Source organism: Poecilia formosa, unplaced genomic scaffold, assembly GCF_000485575.1.
Source record: "Poecilia formosa unplaced genomic scaffold, Poecilia_formosa-5.1.2 Scaffold3, whole genome shotgun sequence".
Lineage (NCBI taxonomy): Eukaryota > Metazoa > Chordata > Actinopteri > Cyprinodontiformes > Poeciliidae > Poecilia > Poecilia formosa.
In genome coordinates, this window is record NW_006799942.1 from 2,349,865 (window position 1) to 2,364,644 (window position 14,780).

Here is a 14,780-nt window from a genome sequence, read left to right on the forward strand (position 1 = left end):
ATATGCAATAAATATTCACTGTCAGAAACAGAGTATATATGGAGAGATTTTATCTGTTTATAACAAAGTTGAAAAGCATAAGAGTAGTTTCTTCCATTCAGTTCACTGGTTCTGATCTACATTAACAAGATCTGATAGTGGAACAGAATCTGTTTTACTTTCAAAGTTAGCAAACATGTAAACAATTATATCTATTTTTGTAAAGGATGTTTGTTTTTTGTTTTTTTGTAGAATTCTAGTTTACTTTTCTATTTTACATTCAAAAATGTAAACAACATATAGCATGCTCTTAGAAAACGGGAAGTCAAGTGATCAGTTTACAGTAGCAATGATATGTAGCATGATTAAACGTGGTAGAGCCAAACCGGTTGGGGCTGGTTTGATATGCTGTGCAGTGTTAAGTTGATATGAACAATAAGTTGAGCTCTTGCAGTTGCACCGATCTACCAGGTGGAGTTCAGCTGACGCCGTCATTCAACGAAGGGGGAAGACAAAGGCGGACGCACAACACCGGCGGCGGGCGGAAGGAGAACGTTTCTGTTACGAGTTTGTCAGGAGATGCACATGGAGTCTCTGCACCGGTGGGCATAAAAAGTTAAACGCTGCGTGAATGGATTTATTTATTAAACATCACCGAATTAAACCCAGTTCAACGCGGGTTCTGGTATGTATTGCTTTGAATGATTGAAGAGGAAAAACGTGCACGCTGCTAACCTAACAAAGCTAGTTGGTTAGCATCGTGTTATCCGTCAAAACTGCATGGTCCAAGGTATATTTTTGTTTCTAGAATTCATTACTTTATCCTGTAGAGTTTAATTTAACTCTACAGCATTAAGAGTCGAAACAAGCGTAAAAAGTCATGTAATATTGTAGTGTACCAGTCTCTCTCGTGTGCTGTTGCATAGTTGAAGACATGGACTTAGGACAGGTTTCAAAGTGCCCGGATTTTTCACACTTCATCCTACAAACAAGTCACACTTAAGGTAGTGTGCGTTGTGAGGAATTATTAATTCAATAAGTCGCCTTGTTCTTATTTCCAGCTACTACATTAATTCAAACTGCTTTTCTTGTCGTCCGACCATTGAGTTAAGCAGAGAGTAGTTGTTCCAGGTATAAAGAAAGTTATGTTGATGTGCTCAGACACTAAATGATTCTGAAAATGGAAGCTGCTTAGTTTTTGTCGTATGATTTAGTTTATAACTTGACGATATTGCCTTTCCAGTAGAATCATGGCGTAGGCTGCTTATAGATGCTGTGTCTGAATTCAGAACAGTTTTATGGTCGCAGAAGATCCTCATGGTACACTCAGGTTCACTTTGTACACGATGTGTTTTAAAATAACTAACACATTTACGTCGGTGTGCATCCAATATTATTTAACACTTTAAAAGTAATATTCAGTACCTTGACAATTTTAATGTTATTTGACTGTTTGATGTGATTTTAATTGATAAAAGCAGAATTTTCTAAAACGTCCCTAAGTAATGGTGATGCCTTTATATTTTAATTGACATTTTATACTACTGTGGTCAGCAGGAAACTGGATTTGTAGTGTTTTTGATGAACCACCAGTGGACACAAATTGTATGTCCGCTCATTTACTCTTAGATTTTTATTTATTTATTATTTTATTTTTTTTACCTTTTTACAAACTTTGGACTCCATATTATGACAGAACTCGATTAGAATAAAATCAGCAGATTAGGTAACATTTTCCTCTGGAGCCTGTTGAGTTACAATTAAAAAGACGCAAAGGTGCAAAAAAAGAAAGAAAAGAAAACAAGACAGGCTTCCCTAAAAATGGAGGAAAAATGAGTAAAAGTGTTATTCAATGCAAGAAAGTTGATGGTAAGCCAGCATGAGCGTTCTGGTCAGAATTGGCCTTTTAATAAAACCAATATAAAACAAATGATTAAAACTGCCTGAACATAGTCATGTATGTTATTTATGAAGTGTTGGATAACCTGTATCCTGCGTCTCAAGCATTAAGGGCTGGAAAATGAAACCACCGCCCTCCTGCAACTGTGCAAGTCTAGAAAATGGAATGTTGGATGAATTTTATTTGATTACACTTTATTGTCATTGTACTAAACAAAACTATTAGTGCCACTGACTGTAAGGTGTGTAATAAACACATTATACGCCCTAAACAATCCACGCACTCTCATTAGTAAATGATAGACAACGTGCAGCACAACCTCTCTAAAATATTTGTAGCCAGGCCATCTACAAATAATGGCACAATTACGGTAGAACATTCAAGAACCAAGGTTACAGTTAATTATAGAACAATAGTCTCACCATTTTGGAGTTTTTTAATGGAGATACTAATGTATTTGTTAATTTGATTGCATTTTGCAGATAACAAATGTGTAAAGGTTCATCATTTTTTAAACACGTCTTTGCACAAAACATCGGCCCAATACCAGTATGAAGGTATATCGAGATTTTTATAAAACATGTTTGTTTTTTGTTCTTTTGCTCATACTGTTGCTGAGGTTTAAAACTGTTTCAATCAGTGATCCGAGTTTTTACTGTGCAGCTAGAGATTAAAGTAATACATCGCTGCTCCTTTCTTATCTTTGGGTGCATACTCCTTATCTGCTTCGGGTTAGTTACATTAAACCACCGATTCACAACAAATGTCATCTCTAGTTTTGTTTTACAGAAACACAGTCACATTCATTCATTTTTGTTTGTGGTGATAGTGGCTAGTTGATGGCATTGTGTTGTTAACTTTGCAGCAGTCCCTTTTGCTAAACAAGCAGCTATTGCCCAGATTCAGGCGTTTGGAGGAGACAGATTAGATGCGCACACACAAAATGTAGAGGCACTGACTGTGGAGTACTAAATGAAAAAGTTAATACCAAGTGTAGTTTCTTCAGTGGCTTCATGTAGGAGAGAAACACAGCTAAACACAGACACTATGATTCAGCTGCAAAAAAATCTGTGCAATAATGGAAAAACAGACCCAGGCTCAGCAATAGTTGCTTCAGTTCCTTTATGTACAAGATGAGGTCAAAAAGACAGGACCAACTATTCAAATAATAGAAAAAAATCTTTCTGAATCTAACCTTCTTTCCCATGCATTTTCCTAAGTTTGTAACCTGTGCTCTGTGCTCATTTGTATCCTCCCCCTCAGCTCCTCTGACCATGAGCCGGGCCGCGGTGATAAGTTCTGAGCGGCAACGGGCAGCCGTGGAACCAAGGAGCAACAGCTGTTTGCCAATGTCTGGTGAAAGCATTGGTTTGGAGGCTTTGGCCTCACTGCAGGCGGGGTATTTGGGAAAAGTCAGTGGAACTCAGTTTCCTCTCATTGTTGTCACTTGCGCAAAGCTGAATTGTATTTGAGAGAGGCACTGTGACTGGACAGTACCAATTCAAATTAATAGAAGAAACAAAGAATGAAAAATGAAATCAAGCATAACTGGAAATCTGATAGTAAAAGGCGAAAGTATTGTTTGTTTGAAACATGTGGCTGATGTCTCACTTTCTCTTTTCTTTGTTTACTTTTCTGTTCTTACATGCACATGAACTATTGCTATCTATGAAAACTTTCAAAATGTAAACCAAAATATAAAACAATTTCCCACCTTTCAATCTACTTAACCTGACTTAACCTTACTTGTGAGATTGTGAATGTTTGATTTTTGTTTTGTAGGTTCAGGAAAGAGCTGCTTCACTGGAAGACTGTCCTTGGTGTAACTCCAAAGGGTTGACCTTTGCCCTACGCTCCTACCGGATCAATCTCCAGGAATCCATAACCCTCTGCACAAACCCACAGGTAAATCTCAATACTGTTTACACACAAACACATCTACAAAGACATTTATGTTGGCATTCTGGTAAACATGAGTAAGAAGCCTTAAAGTAAAAATAATCTGTTACTACAGTAATGTAATCTGACATTGAAAAATCCAGACTTTTGTAGAAAAAAAGAAATGTTCGGAAATAGTTTTAACAAAATTATATCTTTAACCAATCCTCCTACACAATATTTTATTTGGTAATTTATTTACTTTATATTGAGAGTTTCTAGGAACTTCTATTAGTAAAACCTGACTATATTTCCCAGAGGTTCAAATATGTTGTGACACAGAGACCTACTTTATTTTTGCCACCAGTCACACGACTGGATAAGGACCCATATTTATCTCGCCACCACGCTCAATGAGCGAGGATAGTAATTGAGCCAAAAATAACTCCAAAGCTCACTGCTGGAGTTATAGCGAGGAGTAAAAGAGGGCATGAAAATTGAAAATCAAACCAAGAACAAGTTGATCCTGCATGAGATTCCAAATATACTGCATATATTTGGAATTCAGCTATGTTATAGCTGGCTCTGCCTCAGCAAGTAAACAGAGCAAATCCAGCTCATGCTCCAAAAAATGTAAACAGAATGGCGATGGGGGTTTTTTCAAACCTACATGTGGACCTACATATGTTTTTGCTAAAGTTGAAGAATTGTGCTTGGTTTGTAGAAAAAAAAGAATGTTTATGAAGAATATAAACATATTTAAATGATTAGATTTAGATGGAAGACTTTGCTCAACTTTGGTTGCTAAGGTATTCCTAGTGCTCATGTTACCACCTGGCAACTTGTGTTGTGTTTTATCTTTTCCATTTAGGGAGCATGGCATTGCCAAAAGTGTGTGCAGATTATGATTTTTTTTTTTTTTTTGGCTGCTGGAATTAAACTTTTGATTAGCTGATGAACAGCCTGTATGAGTCTAAATGCTTTTCATTATTTGCATAATCTTTTTATCTATTGCTCCTGTTTCTTCTTTTTTTCATTTTAAAGCTCATGTTATAACCACAACAACAAATGAATACTTGTCATTTCTTTGCTAGTCTCACAGTTCTGGTCAGGTGTGTATGATGGGACAGGAGCATCAATATTTCCGAATTAGGATTTTTTCCTTAGTGTGAGATTATTTTACTGCAGTAGCACATTGATTTTCAGATTTTTCTGATCTTTACAATAAATTCCATCCAATCTGTGTAGTTCATATGTTTGTTTTTCTGACTGTGGTTAATAAATGTGTATGTATTCCCATATAGTGTCTTTTCCCGCTGGTTACTCGGCCCTTGGAGGATGTTTTGGCTAGCCTAGCTCCTGTGGACCCTACGGTTGGGAACAAAAGGAAAAACGCCTTGGCTGTGGAAGACGTGATTGAATCTCCGCTCAAACGGCAGCGACTAAGCGAACATGGCGATCTCCGGCCACAGAGTGTTTCTTACGTGCCTGTCAGCTCTCTAGAGAATTGCTCTTTAAACTCTGTGATAAATGGGCACAAAGGAAACCCAAACACTGGAAGTGAAATAGGGAATGGATACCACAAGGAAAGTCCAGATTTCAAGACAGCGGACTGGGACGACGGAGAAGTTCAGGACAGGGATGATCCTGCTCCCCCTGCATGCTCCAGTTCTGTTGGATCGTCTTCAGACGTTTTGTTGGCTTGTAATGGAGCCGAGCCCCCTTCTCCCTCTCCTCACCTTGTCTACCCAGATGCAGCAAAGCAGAACAATGTTCCACCATTGAACACATGCAGCAGATCCACTTCCAGTCCGGCCATTTATCCAGATTATATCAAAACCTCATCGCCTCTATGCAATGAGCCGACAACAAAGGAATCCCTCGAGGCGGACGTCTCCCCGTGTCGAGACGTTAACGGTTTCCGTTCAGAGAGTCGGGATTCGTTGGACAAATTTGTCTCTGTTCCAAAACAGCTTCTGTGGAGAAACAGCAACAACCTGTGCTGGCTGGACTCTCTGCTGGCTGTGTTGGTGAACTGTAAGAGCCTGAGAAAACTTCGACCTGAACGTCAGCCTCAGCGCTCGTCTGTGTGGCAACTGCTGAGAAAACATGAAGACATCTGTGCTGCAGTCCAGGAACATCAGCAAACTGACAAAGGTAATTTTATTTAATGCATAAACAGCATGGAAGTGTGAGAATTACACACAAGTTATGTTTTTAATATGTTTTTGACATAGACGTTTCAACTCTCACCATGTCCTCACAGATAATCTGTGAAAAAATCTGCCCTTTGCCTCTTTGTGGTCCTACTGCCATCTGCAGAAAAACCTTGGCGGTTTGTTTTTGTTTGGCCGGGACCACCCATTCTGGGCCGGAGGGGGGTTCCCGGGGTTTTCGTTCTTTTTTTTTTTTTCTTTAACCCCCCACCCTTTTTTGGTTGTTTTGGTTGGTTTTATTTGTTTTTTGTTTTTTTTGTTTTTTTTTATTAGTTAAATATTGTAGTTTAGTTTTTCTTCGTCATGGTAGTAGTTTTAGCTTTTTTATGTGCAGAATTCACAAAGGATTCAGTATTGTGGTTATGTATGCATCAATTGAGTAATTAATACTCTACAGAAGATGCCATTTCCAATAATGTATTCAGTTATTGTTCAACAACTAAATGACTGGTGTTTTCTCCCAACGCTTGCTGTCGTCATTTTCTGCCAGTAGGATTACTGCTTGTGTGGGGGGGACAAAGACATGGACTCATAAACACAAAATTGAAGTATTACATTTATAATTTCACTATGTTTTAGTTTTAAAAACACACGATGGAGTACCAGTTAGTCATAGTCTTTCCCTGTTAATTATCACTTTTATTTATTTCAGTTAATGGAAATGTTTTCTCAGTTTTCAGTACTTAATTAATTTTAGTTAACAATAACCATGGAAACCACATGGAGGAGGCAAAGGAGCTTGATTCCCCCCCGCCCCCCAGATTATCTGTTTCATGTTATGCTGTCAGGATATAGTGAAAGTTTTAACAAGTATGTAAAAAATGAATTTGTATAAAAGTTACCAACTGTGGCCTTAATAGTATTTCGTTTGTTGCGTAATTTAAAGATTGTTTTAAATATTACTGCTTTGGTTAGACTCTCATTTAAAGAACTGAAACAGAAAAGTGATGGTTCATTTTATTGCACCTTTCTTCTCTGGGAGATGTTATTAAAACCATGATGCAGGATCTGACTGTGTTTGTTTTGACTGATTTTTGTTTCTGGCTAGATGGTGTTCCCCGGGTGCCGAGTCACGTGCTGCAAAACGCCCATGTTGACCTGCAGAGTCTCAGAATGTCTGTTTTCAAGCTACTGCAACCCAAACTGCAATGCAAACTGGGTAAGATCATGTTAGTTTTTTCCATTTGTATTGTGTTATTGTTTTTGCTGAAGCTTTAATTTTCTGCCTGATGTTGCTTCAGTATTTCCACATAATCTTCTTCCTTCGTGAATATATGCAGTGTACCAGTTACACCTACATCGGAACAGTCCCACAGCATGATGCTGCCATCTCTTTGCTTTACGATTGAGATGGTGTTTCCAGACGTACGAGAGGGATGATGGTCATTATGGCCAAACGGTTTCACTTTAGTTCAATCAGACCACAGAGCATGTCTCCAGAAATGAAGACATGCTCTGTGTGCATTTTCTTTTGAAGTAAAGGATTTTTTTCTTGCTGATTAGCCTTTCAGCCCAAGTCAGTCTGTCTTACCAGCTTCAGCCAACTTCTACAATGTCATTCGCTTTTGTTCTGGGGTCAATCTGCACATTTCAGACCGAAACCTGTTCATCTCTGGGTCACAGAACTCTTCTTCTCCCTGAGTGGTATGATTGGAAATCCCCATCATGTCTATACTTGCATATAATAGAACAGATAAACGCTACACCTTTAAAAATCTGGAAGTTGTTCTCAAGAATGAACCAGACTTAAACAGCTATTATTATGATCCACATTTTAAGATGTTGTAACAGCTTAAGCCAGATGTTTCTTCGACGGATAAAATCAGTCATCATAAATCCTTGTATCAATGTAAAAGGCTGAATTTGAGCTTTTAAAGCAGCTATTATGAAACATGACACATCTTGCCCCATTTATGAGGGTGGCAGCATTTCTTTTTTCTTGAATACTCAAAGTAAAGGAAAAGAAAAACAAGCTGATGCAGACAGGAGAGGTTCACTCTTTGTATTTGGCTTTAAGATATTGAGGCTGTTGACATTTGTTTGTTTAAAAGCATTCAGAAATGGTGTGTAGCTACAGCTTACATCAGATCTCAGACATGCAGTCTTTCTCTGAGCTGTGTGTTTGTGTTTCAGGTCAGAGGGAAACTCCTGTTTTTGCCATGCCTCTTCTGCTCAAGTTGGACTCCTGGGTGGAGCGTCTCTTCCAAGCAACTTTTCTCTGGGAGTTTAAGTGCAGCGCATGCAAAGTTGTCACAAAAGAAAGGTGGGTGATGGTTTGTTATGTGCAATAAATCAAACGGAAGCCTAAAAGGAAACATCCATAAACTTAAAACTCTTAGATCTATTTTTTTTTAATCTAAAGCCAATATTAAGTTAGAATTTTAATTTATCCTTCTAAAGTATTAATGTTTTGTGTAATTTTGAGAACTTAGAATAATTTCCCTCACAGTTCCCATTGTAAGTTATATATTATAACGAATGTTGGCACTAAGTTGGATTCTGGCTGATAAATATTAAACATATTTCTGCTTGAAATTCCTTCAGTTTAACATATTAATCTACTGATTTTTGTTTCAGTAAATAAAAGGGTTATTCCATTTGTTGTATCTGTTTTTGTTTTCCTCTTCAGGGTTGAAAAAACTCTCCCAACTTTCACAAATATTGTGTCTGATTGGACTCCTCTCAATGCAGCTCATTTAGCTCCTTGTAATGCATGCAGCAAGAAGAACGAGAGGAGGACGATGTCACTGGAGAGGTAAAGCTCCATATTTATCTAGTGCTGAAATGATTAATGTTATTGAAATAACCGTCAACTAATTTAGTAATTGCTTAATCGTTAACCAGAGTATACAATCTCTAAAAAATGGTCATGTGCTAAAAAAAGCATATTCACATCAGTACTTAAGCCAAAACTGCACAAAATATAAATGTATGCATTTTGCATTTAAGATTAAAACGGCTTCAGTGACGGCTCAAATTCACTAAAGGAATGCTGTTTTGCATTATTGTAAAATGTTTATCTTCCTATTAACACAATGAATTGATATGCTTATTCATTTGCATTTTTCATTGTGTTTCTAATATGGTACAAAACTGCTTAAGTAGTGAAATGAAAAATGTATACAATGTGCCAATTTATTTTATCCGATTGTCAGAATTGTTAGTTGCAGCCCTGCACTTATCAAACGTGTCTAAGTTCAACAAAGTGCCTGGTTTGATACAATTCAATATAAAGGTCATCGATAACATCATCACCATCCCCACATCATGATGCTGCCATTATCTGTTTTAACTGTGGTAATGGAGTTTTCAGTGCTGAATACAAATTCATGATATTTTATACACATTTCTAAAAAAAAGTAAAATAAAAATTTCATGGACACCTACCAGGTTTTGTTTTGTAGTAACTTGATTCAGTCTCAGACTTGTTTTCTTCGTGTCTTTTTGCAGTGTACCTCCAGTGTTTGCACTGCACTTTGTAGAGGGGCTTCCTCACAACAACGTTAGGAACTACGCCTTCAGCTTCCAGGGGAAACGCTACTCAGTGACCGCCATCATCCAGTACAGCCAGCGACTCAACCACTTCATCACCTGGATGTACAATGAGGATGGTAGGAGTTAAAGATTAGTGGTTGTCTGGAAATCTGAAGGTTGTGAGTTAGATTGTCAATCTGATAATGTTTTTGCATTTCTACATACAACCAGTTGAATATCTATCGATCAGTCTCTCCTGTTGTTTATCCATTTACCCTTTAATTCATCCCATCATTCATCTATTTGTCAGTCATTAATCCATCTACTAGTTGATTCATGCATTCATTCCCCATCTGGCCATTGGTCCTTGTATGAACTGATTTTGTTTTTGTCTTTAAACTCAGTTCTTTTGCACTCTAGATTTCTGTTGTGGATGTAGGATTTTAAATGCAGCATCTTAAGAGAGAGGCTGTTCTTGCTGTGCACTTCCTGTCAGCTGGTTGAAAGAAACCTTCTACACATTTCCCTACCTAAAAATATCCTCCAAATTCAACTGTTTGTAATTACTTGGTGTTGCAAAAAATAAATAAATAAAACCTGATCACTCTTATTACACAAACACTACTTTACAGCGAAGGTTGGCATGCTTCGAGTGGCCTACTGCAGGCTGACCACCCACCCGACTAATTAAAATGCAATTTGTCGGCTTATTACGCTCCCAGATACTCCATAAAGAGCAGAACAAGGAACTGGTACAAAAGTGTGTGCAATAACGAAGGCTTAATTTAAACATTTGTTCAGTTTTGTGGTTCTTTTTTCACACTTTTTGCTTAAGTCTGTATCAGTTTAACAGAATATCAACCACATGGCTTCTGTTAATTCAGTGTTTCTCAATTCTGGTCCTCCAGCCCCCTTCCCTGCATGTTTTAGGTGTTTCTCTTCTGCCACACACCTGGATTGAATCTGTGGTTGGTTAACACAGATTAACCAACCACAGTTGGTTAATCTGCAGTACTTGATGACGGCCTGAGGACTGTAATTGAGAAGCACTGCGTTAATTTAACCTGACCCATGTCTGATTGTCATGTTTGTTCCTTCAGGATCATGGCTGGAGTATGATGATTTAAAAAATGCTTGTGAGACCCACCAGCACCTGCAGATCCCCACTCAGGAAATCCATGTTGTCTTCTGGGAGGAGGAAGAGGAGACGCAGCCGTCCTTCTGCTCTCTGTCCAGCGTGTTGCTAGAACCTCTTCCAGCTGAGATTGAAGCGGTTCCCAGTTTGAAAGACTTGAGCACAGAAGAAGTATCAACACAACAAGCAGAAGACCCGAGTAGTCCTATGAGGACTGAAAATGTAGTTTCTTCTTTACCGGACAGCTCCGTCCCTGCAGCAGGGGGCAACTTGTGTCACAACACCGATGCTCAGTCTGCTCCCAGCAGCAGCTCATCTGAGTCAGAGTCATCGAACAACTTGGTGAGTGATCCCACGTTTGTGCCCAATGCAAAAAAACGACAAAGCAGACCACCTAACCTTAGGAAAACCGTCGGCAGGCGGAAAGGTAAAAAAGCAGCTTCCTCCAAAGATCCTCCGCCTGAACCCTCAGAGCTACCCGAACCCTCTGAGGCGCCCGAACCCTTGGAGCTGCCCGAATCCGTTTGCCCTGTGCAAAGTAACACAGCTGCTGTTACAGAGCAGACATCCGCGGTGTCTTCTATTAACCTCTCCCCTCCACTCTTGACTCAGAAAGATCGCTGGTCTTACATACTAAGCAGACACCCTGTTAATAAAGCTCATAAAAACATTTCACATCCTCCTCCCACACAAAATGGCGTAACATCTGAAGTGAAGCCATCTCATCCCGACCCGGTGAAGAAGCCCCCAATTCCTGCCAGAGTCCCCAAACCTCCGCTCAGTACAGAAGAACGTACGGGTCTCCCACCAAAAGCTGCAGAGATGTACGGTGGCTATGGTGCAAAGAAGCCCAACCCCGTCATTCCTCCTCCAACCTCTCCAGCTATCCCATCTGACCACCATGCTCCTGTCACATGGACGTCTGGTACGTCTCCTCTGCTCACTGAAATATCTTCATTTAAAAAAACAAGAAGCTCAAAGATTTCTTCAGGTCTTAGTGACACTGAAACCCTCAGATACAAACTCTTGAAGAAGCTTAAAGCTAAGAAAAAGAAGCTGGCCAAGCTGAACCAGCTGCTGGGAACCGGAGGAGGAGCCCACTTCCGACCGGACAGCACCAACCTCAACTCTCCAAGCACCGTGAGCTCCAGCACCTACGACGGCTACGCCTCTTCTGACCTGTTGTCCCCGGCAATGACAGCCAGCAGCCTTTCCCCGGACAGCACTGGCTTCCTGGAGATGTTGGTTAGCGGGCAGGACGGGGCGAACCAGCTGGACTGTGTGGTTAGCGGTGCTGGAGCTGTGACTCCAACCAACTGTCAAACAACTCAGCATGAAGGTCACAACTTCCTGGAGGAGTTTGAGTTTTTCTCGCATTTCTTATCCTGACGACAGAGATTGAGGACGCTGGTGCACTTTAGCTTTTTACTTTTCATTAACACTGAAGACTACAAGCACAGTTAACTGTAAGAACATGATGTGAGATGGTTTTGCAAGCTGCCTCGCCTGTTCATTTACGTAGGAGTCCTTCAGTTTGTGTTCGACTACAATTTTACAGCAAATACTCAATCATAATTTTTTTTCTGTAAATGTATTTTTTATTTTACCTTTTTCAAACATTGCACTTTGTTTTTCTTGAGTACTGTATGTAAAAAGATCATGCAGAAGCCTGGTTAAAGGCAGAAACTTTTTTTTTTTTTTTACAAGTTACTTGAAGCTGGGAGGTTTTTAATGTCATTAAAGTAATTTGAAGTTCTAGTTCATTTGTAAATTATCAACCTTTGGCCAGCTGTTGATGTAATAAAATATTTCTACTGCTTTTGATTTAAGTTGCATTTACTTTTTAATCAAATCAAATTTAACTTGCATAGCACATTTCAGCAGCAAGACATTTCAAAGTGCTTAACATCATTAAACACAAAAACAGTCATGCAACATTGAATAACAAACGAGTAAAACATTCAGAAGTTTGTGATGGTAAGAGCAGGGGTGAAAGTCAGGTACTGCAAGAGAGGGGAGCGGCTGTCTGCTGTAAAGAATCAATGGGTTCACTGTGCAGCCGTGACTGATTAGTTTTTCCAAGAACAATCTAAAACACGACATAATCAGTTAATAAACAGCTTTTTTCCCCATTTCATATTGTTTCTGAACTGTTCGTGTTTTGCTAGAGCAGAGGAGCAACACGTTGATCGGAAGGTTTTGAGCCGATCTCGGCATTAGGTGACAAACTGAACGACGGCACGTCCTGCTCTGACTCCTAATCAAAACGCTCATAACTTTATTAAAGAACAGTAAAAAAAAAAATCAATAAAACGTGTTGATTTCTCAACAAAACCCAACAACAATAATAATCTCAGTGATTATTATTTCAACAAAGTGCTGCGCAATTTCTGTGCGTTTCGGTTCCATTATTAAAATAACTAGCAGAGCAGGAGTTTAAAATTAACTAATCAACCACCGCTGTGTTCATGAGAGGCTTATTAATAATCACAAAATAAATATCAAGCCTGAAAACCTGATATCGTAACGGACTGAATGTTATGTTTTTAATGTAGTCCCTGCTCGGCTCATGGCAACGGGTGCGCTTCACCCTTGGTAGGAGAGTTATTTTACCTTATGCCTGTATTTTACCTTTATGCGCCTTTACCTTGGCGCATTAGAGCCGCTGTAATTACTGAACGTTCAATAAACGACAAACTTGGACTAATTATCTCGTTCTTTGTGAGTATACGTGATTCACAACAAACATCAAACACGGTAAATATGTTTCAATAAGTATTTAACAAACAAATGGCTTCTACCGCGATAATTATGTGAAATTAAATTAATTGTCTAATTAAAAAAATAGTTTTATTGCTCTCTGGCATCTCACTTTCAGCTTAGAGTCTGAGAGGCTTTTTCTCTATCAAACTATTTTTTTGCCTCTTATTTAGTGGAAATATTGATGTTGATGAGATTTTCTCCAAAATGACCTTTTTCAACCTTTAAAGCACCACTGTTGAAATTGAGGCTCTAACATTCACAAATGGCATTGAAATAAAATCCAGTCCAACATCTGGTTTGAGGTGATTCCTCTGGAACCTGTTGGAGGAAAAATATCCCAACTTCAGAAGATGAGCTTTAACCTAACAGAGCTCTGTGGTTCCTCCTGTCAGTGTGAGAGTCAGGGTGAGGAGGCGCCATGTTAGGAAGAGGAAGCTGCAGGATCTTCAGAACAAACAGGTCATGATGCTAGATCTACTGATTACCCCTCTGTCTGGACACAGGATCAATATAACCAGTTTAAAAGCTAAAATGAATGGTTATATGCCAGACATGGAAAACTGGGATGCACTCCATGCCATGACGTTCAGAATTTAGGTCTCATGGCATCTCGCGGTGCCAACATTGCCAGTCATTAATAGCCAGTCAACATTATATATACTTTTGTCATAGTACTCCCAAGAATTTAAAACTACTTTCAGCCCTGGGTAAGAGTGCCGTGAAGCACTGCCACTTTTACTTTGGGACTGAATAAGTATGAAAGCCGCAGAATAAAGAGCAAACAGCAAAACGATAAGTTCCCATACCGGGAGTCGAACCCGGGCCGCCTGGGTGAAAACCAGGAATCCTAACCGCTAGACCATATGGGACTTAATTGAACACTTAAACTCGTCAAAGTAAACATATACATGTTATCCGGGCTCTGATTTTTATTTTTATTTTTTTTTATTTCGTGCATCAAGTGCAGTACAGTACTTTCAATGCGACAGGTCAGTAATAGATCGCAGGTTTTCGCTTTTTATATTTCGTTTCGGTCCGGGCTTCTTTCTCAGTCTTATCCAGACGCGTCATGTGGTGGGATTTATAATAGGTATTCATTCAAGAAGAGTTTGCTATTGCGTATAAAACTTAAATTCATGTTGAAAAACCATTGGGTATTTGATAGGATACGTTCATTACACAGTAGACAATGTCAAGGCTGTTTAAAAACAGGAAGAACAAAGGAGACAATTTTTCCACATGCAGGCGCTGTTTGACTAAAATTAATGCTAAATCATTTTACTCACGCAGCTCACTTCCTCATTACTTTTCTATAAACTACATTTCCATTTGTAGCCAATATGACATTCAGAAATGTAATAGATCTGCGATTCCAATTATTCTGGCAACCCTGAATAAAAACCACTGCAACCGCGCTGTCTTAAAATGTCAACTA

The 14,780-nt window shown here is 39.1% G+C and overlaps 1 protein-coding gene and 1 non-coding gene across 6 annotated transcripts in view; one reads left to right on the forward strand and one right to left on the reverse strand.

The window, feature by feature from the left end:
* uspl1 (ubiquitin specific peptidase like 1) overlaps positions 1-12,406 on the forward strand; it is a 19,625-nt gene extending 7,219 nt beyond the window's left edge. For 2 of the 5 annotated variants that reach the window (XM_016672903.1, XM_007554498.2), the window contains 8 exons: positions 451-581; positions 3,662-3,784; positions 5,062-5,914; positions 7,022-7,132; positions 8,107-8,236; positions 8,603-8,728; positions 9,424-9,584; positions 10,548-12,406. In XM_016672903.1, coding sequence (XP_016528389.1) covers positions 451-581; positions 3,662-3,784; positions 5,062-5,914; positions 7,022-7,132; positions 8,107-8,236; positions 8,603-8,728; positions 9,424-9,584; positions 10,548-11,971 — 3,059 coding nt within the window. In that variant the 3' untranslated portion in view covers positions 11,972-12,406. Of the gene's footprint in view, positions 1-450; positions 3,292-3,661; positions 3,785-5,061; positions 5,915-7,021; positions 7,133-8,106; positions 8,237-8,602; positions 8,729-9,423; positions 9,585-10,547 lie in introns of those variants that run through there. The other 3 variants (XM_007554476.2, XM_007554484.2, XM_007554467.2) reach the window with 3 other exon arrangements.
* Positions 12,407-14,142: 1,736 nt separating this feature from the next.
* On the reverse strand, positions 14,143-14,214 carry trnae-uuc (transfer RNA glutamic acid (anticodon UUC)). Its single transcript has one exon. It is a non-coding gene; the product is annotated as a tRNA-Glu (tRNA).
* Between the last annotated feature and the right edge of the window lie 566 nt (positions 14,215-14,780).